The 17,863-nt window shown below is 43.5% G+C and overlaps 1 protein-coding gene across 3 annotated transcripts in view; it reads left to right on the top strand.

Moving 5' to 3' along the window:
* The first annotated feature begins 211 nt into the window (after nt 1-211).
* Nucleotides 212-17,863, top strand: part of znf131 (zinc finger protein 131) — a 35,737-nt gene continuing 18,085 nt past the window's right edge. Inside the window, exons 1-3 of one of the 3 annotated variants that reach the window (XM_060842612.1) lie at nt 212-350; nt 4,009-4,144; nt 9,316-9,417. In XM_060842612.1, the coding sequence (XP_060698595.1) occupies nt 4,018-4,144; nt 9,316-9,417 (229 nt within the window). In that variant the 5' untranslated portion in view covers nt 212-350; nt 4,009-4,017. The other 2 variants (XM_060842602.1, XM_060842621.1) reach the window with 2 other exon arrangements.

Raw genomic sequence — 17,863 nt, 5'->3', positions numbered from 1 at the left:
CCTCGGATGCTGCCTGACCAGCTGTGCTTTTCCAGCACCACACTCTTGATCTGCAGTCCTCACTTTCTCCCATTGGGATCCATCCCTTCCCCTCCTGGAGTAGGGTGTCTGTGTGTGAGGTAGGCCCCGTTTCCCTGGTAACCAGTCGCGTTTCCTCCTCCCCTCCCTCCCATCCCTCTCCCGCCCGAGGGCAGGGTGAAAGGTCATCCCGCGGTGGACGCCGGGAATGCGAGGCCACTCTCCAGCGTCGCGGTGGCGGCCGGAGCAGGAGGCGGAGAGCGCGGGCTCGGCACGACTGCGGCTGCCAGTGCGAGTGCGAACTCCGGGCGACGGGGCGCCGAGGCCGGCGGGTGAGGGAAAGAAAAAGCGAGGCGTTTGCCTGCCAAATGCGCGATTTGATGACGTAACGGCTGCACACCGCCGCGGTCGCCTTCGTCAGGGGCGGAGGAATAAACCGCAGCCCCGGCCAAGCCGCTCCCCTCCTCCACCACCCGCCCGTTCACACCGGGTCCGGATCGGACCTCGCACCCGACCGCGACTTCAAACAGTCGCGTTCGTTCGCGCGAGCGCGCGCCGGTGTGTTTCTGATCCCTGTTGAAGCCTCTGGAGTAGGCCTTCCGGTTGGTGACTGTCGACCCGCCCATCGACCGGAAACCAGCCAGATGACTGACCTCCGATTGGTCAGCATGCCTTTGATTGACGTTTGCCGCTTCACGCTCTCCCTTTGCATTGATTGGGCTGGAGGTGGTGGTCCCCCAGATGGTGAGTTGGCTGCATTGCAGTGGAGTGCAAGTCAATTTGGATGAAGAACCTTTGCAATGCAGAGAAGACCATTCTGCTCAACCTGTCTGCACTGGCTATTATTATGAACATTATTACAAAAAAAGGAGTAGGAATAGGCCAATCAGCCCGTCTAATCTAGTCTGCTTTTCGATAGGGTCATAGCTGTTTTGACATTCCTAATCTTCATTTAGCTACCTTTTCCATATCTCCATGATTCCTCTGATCAAGATCTACCTATCGCAACCTTACGTGTAATCATGTACTGTGCCCCTACAGTTTTCTGTGGCGAGGAATTCCAAAGACAGTCAATTGACTGAGAGAATAAATGCATCCTCATTTCAGTCTTAAATTGGCATCCTGGTGGAAATAAGGAACAGTAAGGAAAATCATCACCATTGGCTCTGGAAGAGTTGCGTCACTGAAGGGCAAAGTATTCACGGAATATTAAAATATTAGTAAAGCTTTAAAGAAATAATGGAGGCAACTATGAAAGGCACCACAAATGTGTGTTATTTTAATCTGCATATTTACGGGCAAGGATAACAGGGAGGTGAATTGTTTAATGCGTCAGATTGGTTCCTAGTATGTTGCGGAGCCTATCCAGGAAATGTTATTTTAGATATAATAATGTGTAATGAGAAAGGAATAATAAGAATTTGTGTAGATAAGGATCCTCTGGGGGTAGAAATCACAATATGATAGAAATATAGATTCACCAACCAGATGACACAAGTTTCAAATGATTGCTTGAAGAACCATAACAATAATGATTTGCATTTATCAAGTGTTTTAATATAGTGCTAAAGTCCCAAGGTCCTTCACAGGAGCATTTATCAAATGAAATTGAAAGAGTTGTTAAAATTTCTGGCCAAAAGCTTTATTAGAAGTGTCCTGAAGAAAGGAAGAAGGTAGACAGGGGAGAAATTCCAAAGCTTAGGACTATGAAAGCTGAAGGGGCAGTCTCTGTTAACGAAGTCAGTAAAATTAGACTTTTTAAAAAATCCAGATACCTTGGAGGCATGTACAACTGGTGCTGAAAGGGACATGGCCATGGCGGAATTTGAAAAACAAGATTGAAACTTTTTAAATCTTACTTGTTGTTTAATTAGGATTGAATGCAGATTAGTGTGCAAATTGTAAATATGAGTAGCTTAATATGAGTGAGAACATGTGTAGCAGAGTTTTGGATGGTCTGTAGGTTGTAGAAGTTAAAATATGGAGACCAGCAAACAGCGCTAGAAAGGTCGAGTCCATAAGTAAGAGAAGTTCAAATGACCTCTGGTGACCGTGGAGTTGGACAATTATAACATTGTACCTATGTGAATAGGAAGGGTTTAGAGCGATATGCTGGCAAATGGGACTAGATTAATTTAGGAGATCTGATTGGCATGACTGAGTTGGACTGCAGCATCTGTACATCTCTATGACTTGATGCAGGGTATACACATTCAAATCCCATCATGGCAAACATTTAAATTTAAATTAGAATAGATTGGATTAGATGTAAGAGTTTAGATCAGAGTGGTGCTGGAAAAACAAAGCAGATCAGGCTGCTACCACAGCTACATTTGCTTCCTCAGTGCCTGCCTCTGTAGCCAACTGATCCCACATGGACTCCGGACTACGTTCAACCCAGCACAGTTTGGAACTGAACAGGACAACCAATACAGACTACAGATTCAAAACCACCAGAAACAGTTTTCTTTCCGGATCCACTGCTTTAGTGACTACCTGGTCAGGTCCATGCCCTCCCCCAACAACCCACCCTCCTGCCCTGGCACCCTCCCCTGCCACTGCAGGAATTGCAAAACCTGCACCAGCACCTCCTCCCTCACTTCCATCCAAGGCCCCAAAGGAGCCTTCCACATCCAAAGTTTCACCTGCACATCCACCAATGTCATTTATTGTATCCGGTGTTCCTGATGCAGTCTCCTCTACACTGGGGAGACTGGACGCCTCCTCGCAGAGCGCTTCAGGGAACATCTCCGGGGCACCCGCACTAATCTACTCCACCGCCCCCGGCCCAACATTTAAACTCCCCCTCCCACTCTGCCAAGGACATGCAGGTCCTGGGCCTCCACCACTGCCACTCCCTCACCACCCAACACCTGGGGGAAGAATGCTTCATCTTCCACCGCGGAACATTTCAACCCCAGGGCATCAATGTGGACTTCACCAGTTTCCTTATTTCCCCTCCCTCCACCTTACCTCAGTTCCAACCTTCCAGCTCAGCACTGTCCTCATGACCTGTCCTACCTGCTAATCTTCCTTTCCATCTATCCTTTTCACCCTCCCCTCTGACGTATGACCTCCATCCCCACCCCCATTCACCTATTGTACTCTTTGCTACCTTCCCCCACCCTCCTCTCTGACTTATCACCTCCATCCTCACCCCATTCACCTATTGTACACTTTGCTACCTTCTCCCCAGCCCCCCCCCCCCCACTCCCATTAATCTCTCCACCCTGGTGGCTCCCTGCCTCCATTCCTGATGAAGGGCTTTTGCCCAAAACGTCGATTTTCCTGCTCCTGATCCTGCTGCTTGACCTGCTGTGCTTTTTCAGCACCACTCTGATCTAAACTCTGGTTTCCAGCATCTGCAATCTTCACTTTTGCCTACTAGATTAGCTGTAATCCAATCTATTCTAATTAACAGTATCCTACAGTATGGAAACAGGCCCTCTGGCACAACAAGTCCACACTGACCCTCTGAAGAATAACCCACCCAGACCCATTCCCCTACCCTATATTTACCCCTGACTGATGCACTTAACACTATGGGGCAATTTAGCATGGCCAATGCACCTGACCTGCACATCTTTGAACTGTGACAGGAAACCGGAGCTCCCAGAGGAAACCCACGCACACACGGGGAGAATGTGCAAACTCCACACTGACAGTTGCCCGAAGCTGGAATCAAACCTGACGCTGTGAGGCTGTAGTGCGAACCAATTCAGTTAATAAATCTGGATACCATGAAACTATCATCGATTGTTGTAAAAGACACCTAGTTCCCAAATGTCCTTTGGGAAATGAAATTTTCTGTCTTTACCTGGTGTGGCCTAGTTGGGATTCCAGACACTCATCAATATTGTTAAATCTTAACTGCTCTCTGTTAACTGAGCAAGCTAACAATAATACTCGTCAGTGGCATCCATTTCCAAGAAAAACGATGAATGAGAAAAAAGTTTGAACGCTGGTTTCAAGTTGTGCTTTGTTTTGCAGTTATCTGAAATGGAGGTGGAGGAGGTGTTGGTGGACCATGTTCATGAAGTACCAAGTCACTACAAGGTGGTATTGGACAGACTCAATGAACAGCGTCAGCAGGAACAATTTACCGACATCACTCTCATTGTGGATGGTCAGTATCTGGTTCTCAATCTGGGTGCATGTATTAGATTTCTTGGAGAACGGTGTTATTTAGATCGGGAAGGTTAGGGGCTATGTTACTTTCCTCAGGATGTACAAGTTGGACCTAACTTATTTGATTTTTAAGAAGATTGTGTAAAAAGTAAAGATAATTAAGGACTTATCTCCGTTAGTAGCAAGGTCACTAAGTAGAGGAAGAGAATTTAAGTAATTGAAAGTCCTAAATGCTATACTGGTATCCTCTTTGTTGTGACCCCTTGTTTTGAACCCCTCAGTCATTGGGATCATCTTTCCTGTTTTTACTGCAGTCCTGTTTGAATTTTATGGGTTTATGTGAGGTTCCCCCTTGTTCTTCTAAACTCCAGTGAAAGTGCTCTTAAATAGTCCCGCCTCTCTCATCCCCCACCCAGAGAACATTTTGCACCCTTGCCACCCTCAGTGCTTCCTCCAAGTGTTGTTCAACATGGAGGACTATCGATTCATTTGCTATGATGTGGAGGTGCCAGTGTTTTACCGGGGTGGATAAAGTCAAAAATTATATGACCCCATATTATAGTCCAGCAGGTTTATTTGAAATCACAAGTTTTTGGAGCAACGCTCCTTCATAAGGTGAAGTCATCTGAAATTTTTGGGATCTTTTCTGGGGCAGAGGTGACTTGTTCAAGGTGCACAGGTTCTATCTGAACTGGAGGGTGCCCAATATCTTGGCAGCCAGGTTTGCTAGTGCTACAACTGGATTGGCAGGGATGTGGGATCCTTAACAGTAGGGAGGCAAGTGTGAGGCTGGAAGGAGCTACAATAATCCGAAATAGTAAAGTGAAGACACAGGTCAGGCTGGAACACAACAGGGAACAAGGAATGCCTGTTGGTTTAAATTGCATTTATTTCAATGCAAGGGGGCTGACAGGTAAGGCTGATTAACTCAGGGTGTGGATAGGTACATGGGACTGAGATATTATAGCCATTACAGAAACATAGTTAAGGGAGGGACAGGACTGGCAACTTAATATGCAAAGGTCCAGGTGGGACAGAGGTAGTGGAATGAGGGGAGGGGGAGTTGCATTTTTGATTAAGGTGGGTATCACAGTAGTAGTCAGAGATGAAATAACTGAAGAATCCTCCAGTGAGGCTTTGTGGGTGGGACTAAGAAATAAGAAGAGGAAGGTGCCATTGTTGGCATTGTACTATAGGCCTCCAAATAGTCAACAGGGATTAAAGGAACAAATATGCAGGGTGACTGGGGAGACTTGCAGGAGCAATATAGTTGTTATAGTCGGGGATTTTAATTTTCTTAACATAGACTGCGACTGTCGTAGCATTAAGGGCTTAGATGGGTAGAGTTGAGATGCGTTCAGTAAAGTTTCCTCAAGCAATATATAGATTATCCTACTTGGGAAGGGGCAAAACTCGACTTACTTTTGGGAAATAGGGCAGGACAGGTGACTGAGGTGACAGTGGGGGAGCACTTTGGGACCAGTGACCATAATTTATTATTTTTAAATAGTTATGGCAAAGATAAAAATTGGTTCACATGTTCAAGTTCTAAATTGGGGCAAGGCGAATTTTCACGGCGAATTTCATGGAATTAGACAGGAGCTTGCAGGGGTTGATTGGAGTAGTTTGTTTACAGGCAAAGGGACCTCTAGCAAGTGGGAAACATTTAAAAATGAGCTAGCCAGAGTTCAAGGTCTAAATATTTCTGTGGGGGTGAAGGGCAAGGTTGACAGGAATAGGGAACCCTGGAATACAAGAGATATTGAGACTTTGACCAGAAAAAAGGAAGCGTGGCTCAGGTACAGGCAGCTGGGATCAAGGGAATCTCCGGAGGTAAGGAGGGGATTCAGGAGTTTACTGAAGATGTAAGTCAGGAGAGCAAAAAGGGGGCACAAGATAGCCTCGGCTGAGAAGATTAAGATGAATCCAAAGAGCTGCTTTAAGTATATTAAAAGAAAAAGAATAACTAAAGAGATAGAATAGGACGCCTCAAGGACCAAAGTGAACACGGATGTGTAGAACCACGGGAGATGGGTGAGGTCCTCCATGAATATTTCTCCTCTGCGTTTACCATGGAGAAAGACATGAAGACTTGGGAACTTAAGGAAGTTAGTTGTGATATCTTGAGGCAGTCAGTAGAGGACGTGTTGGACGTATTGGAATGTATGAAGGTGTATAAATCTCCCAGTCCTGACCATATATTGCAAGAAGCTAGAAAAGAAATTGTGGGGGACCTGGCTGATATTTCTGTATCATCATTAGCCACGGGTGAGGTCCTGGAAGACTGGAGGGTAGCATTAAATGTTGTGCCCGTATTCAAGAAAGACTGCAAAGATAAACCTGGAAACTGTAGACCAGTAAGCCTAACATCTGTGGCAGGTAAGTTACTTGAGAAGATTCTGAGAGATAAGATTTGAGATGCATTTGAAAAGACAGGTTTTGATTAGGTGCAGTCAGCACAGCTTTATGGATGGGAGATCATGCGTCGCAAATTTGTTAGAGGTCTTTGAAGTGACAAGGAAGGCAGGGCGGTAGAGGTAGTCTATATAGATTTCAGAAAGGTCTTCGATAAGATTCTTCATGGTAGGCTGCACTGGAAGGTTAGGTTGCATGGAATCCAGGGAACTGCAAATTGGACACATAATTTGCTTGATGGTAGGAAGCAGAGCATAATAGTGGAAGGATGCTTGTTGGATTGGAGGCCTGTGACTAGTGAAGTATATCGGGGTTGGTGCTGGGCCCGTTGCTGTTTGTTATCTATATCAATGATTTAGATGAGAATGTACAGGGCATGATTAGTAAGTTTGCAGATGGCACTAAAAATAGCAGTATAGTGAACAGTGAGGAAGGTTATCAGAAATTGCAGCAGGACCTTGATCATCTGGGGAAGTGGCCTGAGAAATGGCAAATGGAGTTTAATACGGATAAATGGGCAGTGTTGTATTTTGGAAAGTCAAATCAAAGTAGGAGTTTAATGGTGAGAGGTCGGGCCTTAAGGAGTGTACTGGTACAGAGGGACCTTGGAGTTGAGGTGCATGGTTCTCTAAAGGTGGAGTGACATGTAGTCAGGCTTGACTAGTCTGTGAGACAGAACCTTCTCAATTTTGGCATGAGCCTTCAGATGTTAGTGATGAGGACCTTGCAGGTTTGACAAGGCTATTTTTTCTCTTGTCATTTCCGGTGCCTTTATATCAGGTGGTCTGTCTGGTTTCATTTCTTCGTTGAGACTTTGTGGGGATTGATATAATTGAGTGGCTTGCCGCTGTTTCAAAGAATCAACCACTTTGCTGTGAATCTGGAGTCACATGTAGGTCAGACCAGGTGAGAATGGCAGATTTCCTTCCCTGAAGGACATTTGTGAACAAGATGAGTTTTTCAGGCAATTGACATTACAAGAAGATTCTTAATTCCAGATATTTTTATTGAATTACAAATGCCATCATCTGCCAGATTTCCAGACCATTAGCTGAGTTTCTGGGTTAATAACCCAGTGATAGAAGGCCATCGCTTCTGAAACCTTTTTAAATAAATAACCATGGTGCAGAAGCGCTTGCATGCCAGTTATTAATTCCCTTCAGATGTACACACACAACCTCATATGTCACAAGTTCAAAATTAATATGGAATAATCAGATCAACTACGATCTTTAAAGCAGGCTCAGGGGGCTGAGTGGCTTGCTCCTGCTTCTAATGTTCTTAGATAGAGACATAGAGGTGTACATCCCAGAAACAGACCTTTCCGTCCAACTCGTCCAAGCCAACAAATATACTAAATTAATCTCGTCCCAGTTGCCAGTATATGACCCATATCCCTCCAAACCCTTCCTATTCATATACCCATCCAGATGCCTTTTAAATGTTGTAATTGTACCAGCCTCCCCCACTTCCTCTGGCAACTCGTGCCATACATGCACCACCCTCTGTCTGAAAAGGTTGTCCCTTAACTCTCTTTTAAATCTTTCCCCACTCACCCTAAACGTATGCCCTCTGGTTCTGGATGTCTCACCCCAGGGAAAGGAACTTGCCTGTTTACCATATCCATGCCCCTCATGGTCTGGTCAGCCTCTACAAGGTCACCCCTCAGCTTCTGAAATTCCAGAGGAAACAACTTCAGCTTATTCGGCCTCTCCCTCTAGCTCAAATCCTCCAACTCTGGCAACATCCTTGTAAATCTTTTCTGAACCCTTTCAAGTTTCATAACATCTTCCTACAGGAGAGAGACCAGAATTGCACACGATATTCCAAAAGTGGTCTAACCAATGTTCTGTACAGTCACAACATGACCTCCAAACTCCTGAACTCAATACTCTGACCAATTAAAGAAAGCATACCAAAAGCCTTCTTCATATCTTATCTGCCTGTTACTCCACTTGCAAGGAGCTATGAACCTGCACTCCAAAGTCTTTGTTCAGCAACACTCCCTCAGACCTTACCATTAAGTGTATAAGTCCTGCTCTTATTTGCCTTTCTAAAATGCAGCACTTTGCATTTATCTAAATTAAACTCCATCTGCCACCTCTCAGCCCATTAGCCCATCTGATCAAGACCCTGTTGTAACCTGAGGTAACCTTCTTTGCTGTCCACTACGCCTCCAATTTTGAAGTCATGCAATCTACGAACTTACTAACTATACCTCCTCTGTTCACATCCAAATCATTTATATAAATGATGAAAAGGAGTCGACCCAGCCCCAATTCTTGTGGCAAAAAGATGTTCAAAAGATCCCACAAATAGCAGTGTGATGTTGGCAATTCTTACATCTGGTTCTCCTATCTGGATGCAGGGACTACAACTGTAGAATTTTGGTGAAGTCTGAAAAGGTTTTCTGCTGCACTTCTTTTGATAGCTGAATGTGATGTTTTGTTTCCATGAAATTGATTGAAAGATAAATGTTTGCTGGCGCACGAGAAAGAACTTCCCTCAGAAATGAGATGCTGTTTGGATATTGTACTGATATCTCTGGAATGCTTACGGTTAAAATAACCACGTGATTTCAAGTGCTCCAGCTGAGCCGCAGTAACATAGGATGAACAGCACTACTCTCACCAGCATTGCCTGGCGAGTCACATGTTTATTAGGGACGTCTGAGGACGCCTTGGCAGAGAGTATCCAGGAAACAGTTTTGCTTTATAGAATAAAATGATTTATTTCTGTCCTTTCTGTTTTCAGGCCACCATTTCAAGGCCCACAAAGCTGTCCTTGCTGCTTGTAGCCAGTTCTTCTGTCGATTTTTCCAGGATTTCAGGGAGGAGCCCTTGGTTGAGATTGAAGGTGAGTTTTCATAGCCACAACAACTGCTTCACACAGATCAGCTGACTTGGTCTTTCGTATTACCTCCCTGCTTGGATATCCATGAATCCAACAGAGTCTACCAGTTCTTCTTGAATAACTTCAGAGTTTTTGTATCCTGGCTTAACTGGAGTAATTTTATACCATGTAGAGTCACAGGCAGACAGGTAGCGAAGGAGGTGTTTGGAACACTTGCCTTTATTGGTCAGTGCAATGTCTATTAGAATTGGGATGCTGTACAGGACATTGGTTAGGCCACTTTTGGAATACTGCTTTCAATTCTGGTCTCCCTGCTTTAGAAAGGATGTTGTTAAAATTGAAAGGGGTCAGATAAGATTTACAAAGATGTTTCTGGGATTGAAAGGTTTGAGCTGAAGGGAGAGGCTAAATAAGTTGTGGGTTTTTTTTCCTAGAGTGTCAGAGGTCGAGGGGTGACCTTATAGAAGCTTATAATATCATGTAGGGCATGGACAGAGTGAATAGTGAAGGACATTTTCTCAATATAGGGAAGTCTAAAACTAGAGGGTGGAGGTTTAAGATGAGAGGGGACAGATTTAAAAGGGAACTAAGGGGCAACTTTTTCATGCAGAGGGTGGCGTGTGCATGGAATGAGCTGTCAGAGGAAATAGTACAAACTGGTACAATTGTAACATTGAGAAGACACCTGGTTGGGTCATGAACAGGAAGGATCTAGAGGAATGTGGGCCAAATGGTGGCAAATGGGACTAGATCAATTTAGGATATCTGATCAGCATGGACAAGTTGGACTGTTTCTGTGCTGTACAGTTCTATGACTCTGACTGAAGCTGTGTTGTGAAATATATTCAAGACTTGGACAGATTTTTAATCCGTAAAGGAGTCAATGTTTCTTGTGAAAAAGCAGGATAGGACTATCAAATCAACTATGATCTCATTGAATGCTGGAGCAGAGTTAATGGGCTGAATAGCTTACATTTGCAGCTCCATCTTATGGTCTTAGGTGGTAGTGCCGTACCAGCACAGTCACTGCCTCTGTGATAGCCTGCTGAGCACAGAAGGGGGAAGCAAGTGGTGACTGGGAGGTGTGGGGTGAGGTTTGTAGGGGGTTGCTGTCAACAGCCTCCCCCCATTTCCTGATGCAGTGTTCCTTGATCAGTCCAGAATTTGTTTGTTCTTTTTGCATTCTAAATAAAACATGTCCCTGATAGGCTAGGTAAAGAAAGAATGTTCCTAGTTGTGGTGGTACCTTAATCTAGTAGTCCTAAAAATAGCAGAGTTATGAATAATTTCAACAAGAAATTCATCTTTCAAAGAGTGGTTAGAATATGGAACCTGTAGTTGAGGTAAATCACACAGTTTCATTTCAGGGGAATTTGAATAAACGCAAGGGAGATAAATTAGCAAGATGTGTTATTAGGGTTAGACAAAGTTGGAGGTGGTGACGTGGTTAGAATGCAGTAAGTGGCCTGAAATAGTGCAGTATTTGTGTACTCATATGTGTTAATAACGAACATCATGAGGACATTTCACTGTGGCGGATGAGAGTTAGACATGCAGCTGAGGTCTTGGGGGCATGACCTGAATTCAGATTGAGGAGAGGAGCATTGAGGTGTTTGGTATGAGTTGAAGTTTGTGTGCTTTGGTGCCAGGGGGACAAGGAGGAAATGTTAAAGGTGCTAATCTTGGAGATAGTGACTACGTGAGTGAGGATCTCTGTAGTACTAGAGGTGCTATTTGTACAACTTCTCTCTGCAATTCATAGGGCAACAGAGGTGGTGGCCTAAGAGCAACTTAACGAACAACAGCCTTGAGCTCCTAATCATCAGTCATGTGCTGCTCATTGTGTGTCTCTCTCCAGTGTCGGTGTCTTGAATTCATGTCAATATTTGCAACTACACAGAATTAGCAGTGTTCAGTTCCCCATTCAAAATAAGTGGAAAAGGGCAGTTTTTTAAATTGACTGAATATGCTGGTCAAAGTTCTGCTTTTAGTCAAACAATACTCAGTCAACGCAGAATAAGCTCAATAATAATTCATGCTTCCCATGAATACATAGCAACTGATTCTATTGAATCTATATGGGTGTGTTTAATGGGGACACAGTATCCCATGACCTCCAAATCATAGTTTGCAATTGACCAATCGATCTTCTGGCAAAACATAAGAAATTATTGTCGGGGGCAAAATTAATGAAGAAATGACTGGCTGCTGACTCAGACTTGAAGAACAAAGAAGGAGGATTAACGGTTGGGCAGAGCATGTGACTTGGCGCTTCCAGAGTATCAAGACAAGTGGAATCTTTGGATATACCTTTCAGCAACTATGGCAGGACCTGAAGAAGTGAACACTTCTCCCGACCGTTCGATGAACCCATTAACATGATGACACTGCTCTGCTGTTGTTTCGTGTGCACGGTTTTCAAAAATGTAACTAAAGTGGATCATTTTGCCCTACTGTCCCTTGGAGAGAGAACAAGAGGTGAAGATATCCACAACAAATTAAAAAGATACAACAATGTAAGAAATAGCAGCAGGTGTAGGCCAACTGCCCCCACAAGCGTGCTCCACCATTCAACAAGATCATGGTTGATCTTTTTGTGGACTCGATTCCATTTATCCACCCACTTGTCATAATCCTTAGTTTCTTTACTGTTCAAAAATCACTCTATCTTGGCCTTAAGAACATTTTAACGAGTTATCCTCAACTGCTTCACTGGGCAGGGAATTCCATACATTCATAACCCGTTGGGAAAAGTGTTTCTCCTCAACCTGGTCATAAATCTGCTTCCCCCTTATATTGATGCTGTGCCCTCCAGTTCGAACTTCACCTGCCAGAACAGCTTCGCTCTTATCTATTCCCTTCATAATTTTATGTTCCTACAAGATTCCACATCATTCTTCTAAATTTAATGACTATTGTCCCAGTCTACTCAATTTCTCTTCATAAGCCAACCCCCTCAACTCTGGAATCAATCTAGTGCTGCTCCTGTGCACACCCTCTAGTGCTAGTAAACCCTTAATCAAGTAAGGAGATCAAAACTGTACACAGTTGTTATGGGCTAGGCCAAACCACTCAAAACATTCTTAAGAATGCAGCCAGACCATAACTTCGCAATTTGTTTCAGTCAGTGTACAGTGAAAATTACCTGGAGTAAGATAGCTAGGTTGACTACTGGATTTTAAAACAAACAAACATTTATGCACAAAGGTACACAATGAAACACAAAGAATCGAATAAAGAATGCCTGCAGAACTCAGTCTATCCAAACTAGATTTAAGTATGTTGTTCCGAATATATACGACAGTCCCAATAATCAAACTCCCTTTAATACCCAGTATAAATGGAACTCATGCTTGCAGGTTGAAGTTGAAGGGAAGAAAGAGAAATAGAGAGAGAGTTTGCACACAGCTCCCTATTGAACTCCTCACCAGCTCAGGACTGTACTAAACCGCTCCGCTAGAAAGCTTACCACTTCCCTTTCATTATACAGGTCACTTCTAAAACATGACCACTTTGGCCTGAAGTCTCATCCGTTTACATATAACGAGTTATCCTCAACTGCTTCACTGGGCAGGGAATTCCATACATTCATAACCCGTTTGGAGAAGTGATTCTCCTCAACTTAGTCTTAAATCTGCTTCCCCCTTACTTTGAGGCTGTGACCTCCAGTTCTAGCTTCACCTCAAAATTGTTTCCATCTCTGTACCAAACCAGACTGATTGCAGCTCGGTCTAGTTTATTACCCCTCTGAAAAAAAGTCAAGGACAGAGTATGCTTGAGACAAGGAACAGCTTATAGAAAAAAAAGGACTAGCTTTTGTGACATAGTACTCCAGGTGTGGCCTCACCAGCGCCATATACAGCTACAGCATGACCCCGCTTTTAAACTCCATCCGTCTAGCAATGTATGACAATATTCCATTTGCCTTCTTTATTACCTCCTGCACCTGCAAGCCAACATGTTGTCGTTCATGCACAAAGACATTCGGTGCAATTTTTCACCATTTAAATAATAGCCCCGTTTTGTTATTATTCCTACCAATGGATAACCTCGCAGTTACCAATATTTGTACTCCATTTGCCAGACCCTTGCCCACTCACTTAACCTATCTGTGTCCCTCTGCAGAATTTCAGTGTTCTCTGCATACTTTGCTCACCACTCATCACTCATCTTAGTGTCATCTTTGAACCTTATCAGTACACTTGGTTCTCAACTCCAAATCATCTATTTAAATTGTAAACAATTGCAGTCCCAACACTGAACCCTGAGGCACACCACTAGCCACTGATCTTCAACCAGAAAAACACCAAATATTCCCCACTCTTTGCCTTCTGTTTGTTTACCAATCCTGTATTCGTGCTAATACATTACTTGTGACATCCTGCACCTTTATCTTATGTAGTAATCTCTTCTGCAACACCCGGGTTTCCTCCAGGTGCTCCGGTTTCCTCCCATAGTCCAAAGATGTGCGGGTCAGGTGAATTGGCCATGCTAAATTGCCTGTAGTGTTAGGTAAGGGGTAAATGTTGGGGTATGGGTGGGTTGCGCTTCGGCGGGTCAGTGTGGACTTGTTGGGCCGAAGGGCCTGTTTCCACACTGTAAGTAATCTAATCTAATCTAAACCTTGTCGAGTGCCTTTTGGAAATCCAAATACACCACTGTCCCCATTCCCCATTACCATCGCTCTGGTAATGTCCTCAAAGAACCCAAATAATTAATCAAAATGACCTGTCTGTCATGAATCCATGCTGCATCTGCCCAATGGGACAAGTTCTATCTAGATATCTTGCTATTTTTTCCTTAATGATTGATGATAGATTAAAGCATTTTCCCCATTACAGAAATTAAGCTAACAGGCTAATTGTCTACCTAATTTTTTAAACAGTGGTGTCTCTTTTGCTGTTTTCCAATCTGCCAGAATTGCCACAGAGTCCAGCGAAGTTTGGTGAATTTTCTATTCCCCCACATCTCTTTTCGTCCTTTTAGCCCCATTAGCTTGCCCACTTATGCTTGCGTGTTATTTGTGTCTTCCACTGTGAATACTGTTATGGACTAGGCCAGACCATTCAAAACATTCTTAAGCAGGCAGCCCAGACCATAACGTTGCAATTTGTGTTGGTAAGTGTACAGTGAAAATTACCTGGATTAAGTTAGCGAGACAAAAAATTATTCACAAAATTACACAATGAAGCACAAAGAACAGAATAAAGAACCCCGACAGAACTCAGTCTATCCAACCTAGTCTTAATTATGCTGTTCTGCATAGACACAACACTCCCAATAAGCAAATTCTCTTGAAACACAGAGAAAAAAATGGAACAGATGCTTACAGATTAAGTTAGAAGGGCAGTGAGCGAGGGAGTTTGTATCCACACAGCTCACTGTTGAACTCCCAACTAGTTCTGGGCTGAGCTAAACTGCTCAGCTAGAGAGCTGACCACTCTTCTTTCATTAAAAAGATCACTTCTAAAATATGACCACATTGCCTGAAGTCTCATCTATTTTACATACAAACAAAAAAGACCTCTCAATACTGTTTATTTGGTGTACCAAACCAGTCTAATCTGGTTTATTACCCCTCTGGAAAAAAAACAAGGGTATAGTATCCTTGATAAAAGGAACTGCTTTTAGAAAACAGAATCCAGCTTTGTGACAGGTCTGACACAAAATACCTGTTCATTAGCCATTTTCTCATTTTCCATTATTAAAACCCCCTTCTCATCCTCTAAAGGACCATTGTTTACTCTGGCCATTCTTTTTCATTTTATATATTTGTAGAAACGTTTGCTATCTATTTTTATATTCTGAGATAATTTACTCTCATAATGTGTCTTACCTTTCTTTGTAGCTTTTCTCATGGCTTTCTACTGACCTTTAAAACTTTCCCAATCCTCCAATTTCCCACCAATCTTTGCCTCTTTGTATGCATTAGCTTTCAATTTGATACCCTCGTTGTGGTTCTGTTTGCGAAGCTGGAAGTTTTTGTTGCAAACGTTTTGTCCCCTGGCTAGGCGACATCATCAGTGCTCTGGAGCCTCCTGCGAAGCGCTTCTTTGATGTTTCTTCCGGTATTTATAGTGGTCTGTCCTTGCCGCTTCCGGGTGTCAGTTTCAGCTGTCCGCTGTAGTGGTTGGTATATTGGGTCCAGGTCGATGTGTTTGTTGATGGAGTTTGTGGATGAATGCCATGCCTCTAGGAATTCCCTGGCTGTTCTCTGTCTGGCTTGCCCCATGATGGTAGTGTTTTCCCAGTCGAATTCATGTTGCCTGTTGTCTGAGTGTGTGGCTACTAGGGATAGCTGGTCGTGTCGTTTCGTGGCTAGTTGATGTTCATGTATGCGGATTGTTAGCTGTCTTCCTGTTTGTCCTATATAGTGTTTTGTGCAGTCCTTGCATGGTATTTTGTAAACTACATTAGTTTTGCTCATGTTGGGTATCGGGTCCTTTGTCCTGGTGAGTTGTTGTCTGAGCGTGGCTGTTGGTTTGTGTGCCGTTATGAGTCCTAAGGGTCGCAGTAGTCTGGCTGTGAGTTCTGAAACGCTCCTGATGTATGGTAGTGTATAAATACCGGAAGAAACATCAAAGAAGCGCTTCGCAGGAGGCTCCAGAGCACTGATGATGTCGCCTAGCCAGGGGACGAAACGTTTGCAACAAAAACTTCCAGCTCGGCGAACAGAACCACAACAACGAGCACCCGAGCTACAAATCTTCGCACAAACCTTGATACCCTCTTTTATTTCCTTAATTATCCATGGCTGATTATCCCTTTTCCTACAGTCCTTTCTTATCATGGTATATACTTTTGCTGAGCACTGTGAAAATTGCTTTGCATGTCCGTCACTGTTTCTCAGCTGTCCCACCAGATAGTCTTTGCCCCCAGTTGACCATAGCCAATTCCTCCATCATCCCATCATGGTCTCCTTTGTTTAAGCACAAGACACTAGTATTGGATTTTACAGTCTCACCTTCCATCTATATTTTAAATTCAGCCATTCTTTGATTATTCCTTCTGAGAGGACCCCTAACTATGAGATCACAAATTATTCTTGTTTCATTTTACAGGACCAGATCTAGGATAGCTTGCTCCCTCATAAATTCCATTATATACTGTTCGAGGAAACTATTGTGGATACATTCTGTGAACTTCTCCTCAAGACAGCCTTGACCAACTTGATTTGATCAATCAGTATGTAAATTAAAATCCCCTATGATAATGCTGAACCATTTTTGCATGCATGGTTAATTTTTGGTTTATTATTTTTGGTTCTTATCTGGTGGCCTACAGACTAGGCCTATAAGTGACTTTTTTCTCCCCATTTCTAATTTTCACCTACATTGATTCAACATTTTCTCCATTGAACCTATATCGTCTCTCACTACTGCTCTGATGTCATCCTTAAATATTGAAGCTACACCACCTCCCTTTCCTTCTTGACTGTCCTTTGGAATAGTTTGATACTCCTAGATATTTACCTCCCAATCATGACTACCCTGCCACCATGTCTCTGTAATGACCACCAAATTGTACCCATTGATGCTTTGTGCCGTCAATTCATTTACCAAGTTTCAAATGCTACGAGCATTCATGTAATGTACCCTTATGATAATTTTTATACCTTTTTGAATTTTAACACCTCTACCAGAAGAATTGTTGTTTTTAAACATTCTCTCTTTTTCTGTAACTACATGGTTTCCACTTATCTTAGTGCTACACTGCTCAGCTGCTTAGAACATAGAACATAGAAGGATACAGCGCAGTACAGGCCCTTCGGCCCTCGATGTTGCGCCGACCGAGTCCTACCTAACCTATACTAGCCCAATAACTTCCAAATGCCTATCCAATGCCCGCTTAAATGAACATAAAGAAGGAGAGTTCACCACTGATACGGGCAGGGCATTCCATGAACTCACAACCCGCTGTGTGAAGAATCTACCCCTAACATCTGTCCTATACCTACCACCCCTTAATTTAAAGCTATGTCCCCTAGTAACACCTGACTCCATTAGCGGTAAAAGGTTCTTAGTATCTACCCTATCTAAACCCCTAATCATCTTATACACTTCTATCAGATCTCCCCTAAACCTTCTCTTCTCCAATGAGAACAGCCCCAAGTGCCTCAGCCTTTCCTCATACGATCTTCCTACCATTCCAGGCAACATCCTGGTAAACCTCCTCTGCACTCGTTCTAAAGCTTCCACATCCTTCCTATTAAAGCTTCCACATCCTTCCTATAAAAGCTTCTTGCTTTTTATTTAGTATCTTGATTCTCTTCTTCCTTAAGCCTTCACCCACTCTGGCTAACTCAGAACCTCCCCTTAGGTTCTCATCCCCCTGTCAAACTAGTTTAAAACCCACCCAATAGCGCTAGCCAAATCACCCACAAGAATATTTGTCCCATCACTGGATGAAGACCGACCCTCTTGAACAGGACCCAGCTTCTTCAGAAATG

This window comes from Hemiscyllium ocellatum, chromosome 2, assembly GCF_020745735.1.
Source record: "Hemiscyllium ocellatum isolate sHemOce1 chromosome 2, sHemOce1.pat.X.cur, whole genome shotgun sequence".
NCBI lineage: Eukaryota > Metazoa > Chordata > Chondrichthyes > Orectolobiformes > Hemiscylliidae > Hemiscyllium > Hemiscyllium ocellatum.
This window is presented reverse-complemented; position numbering and strand designations above follow the sequence as displayed.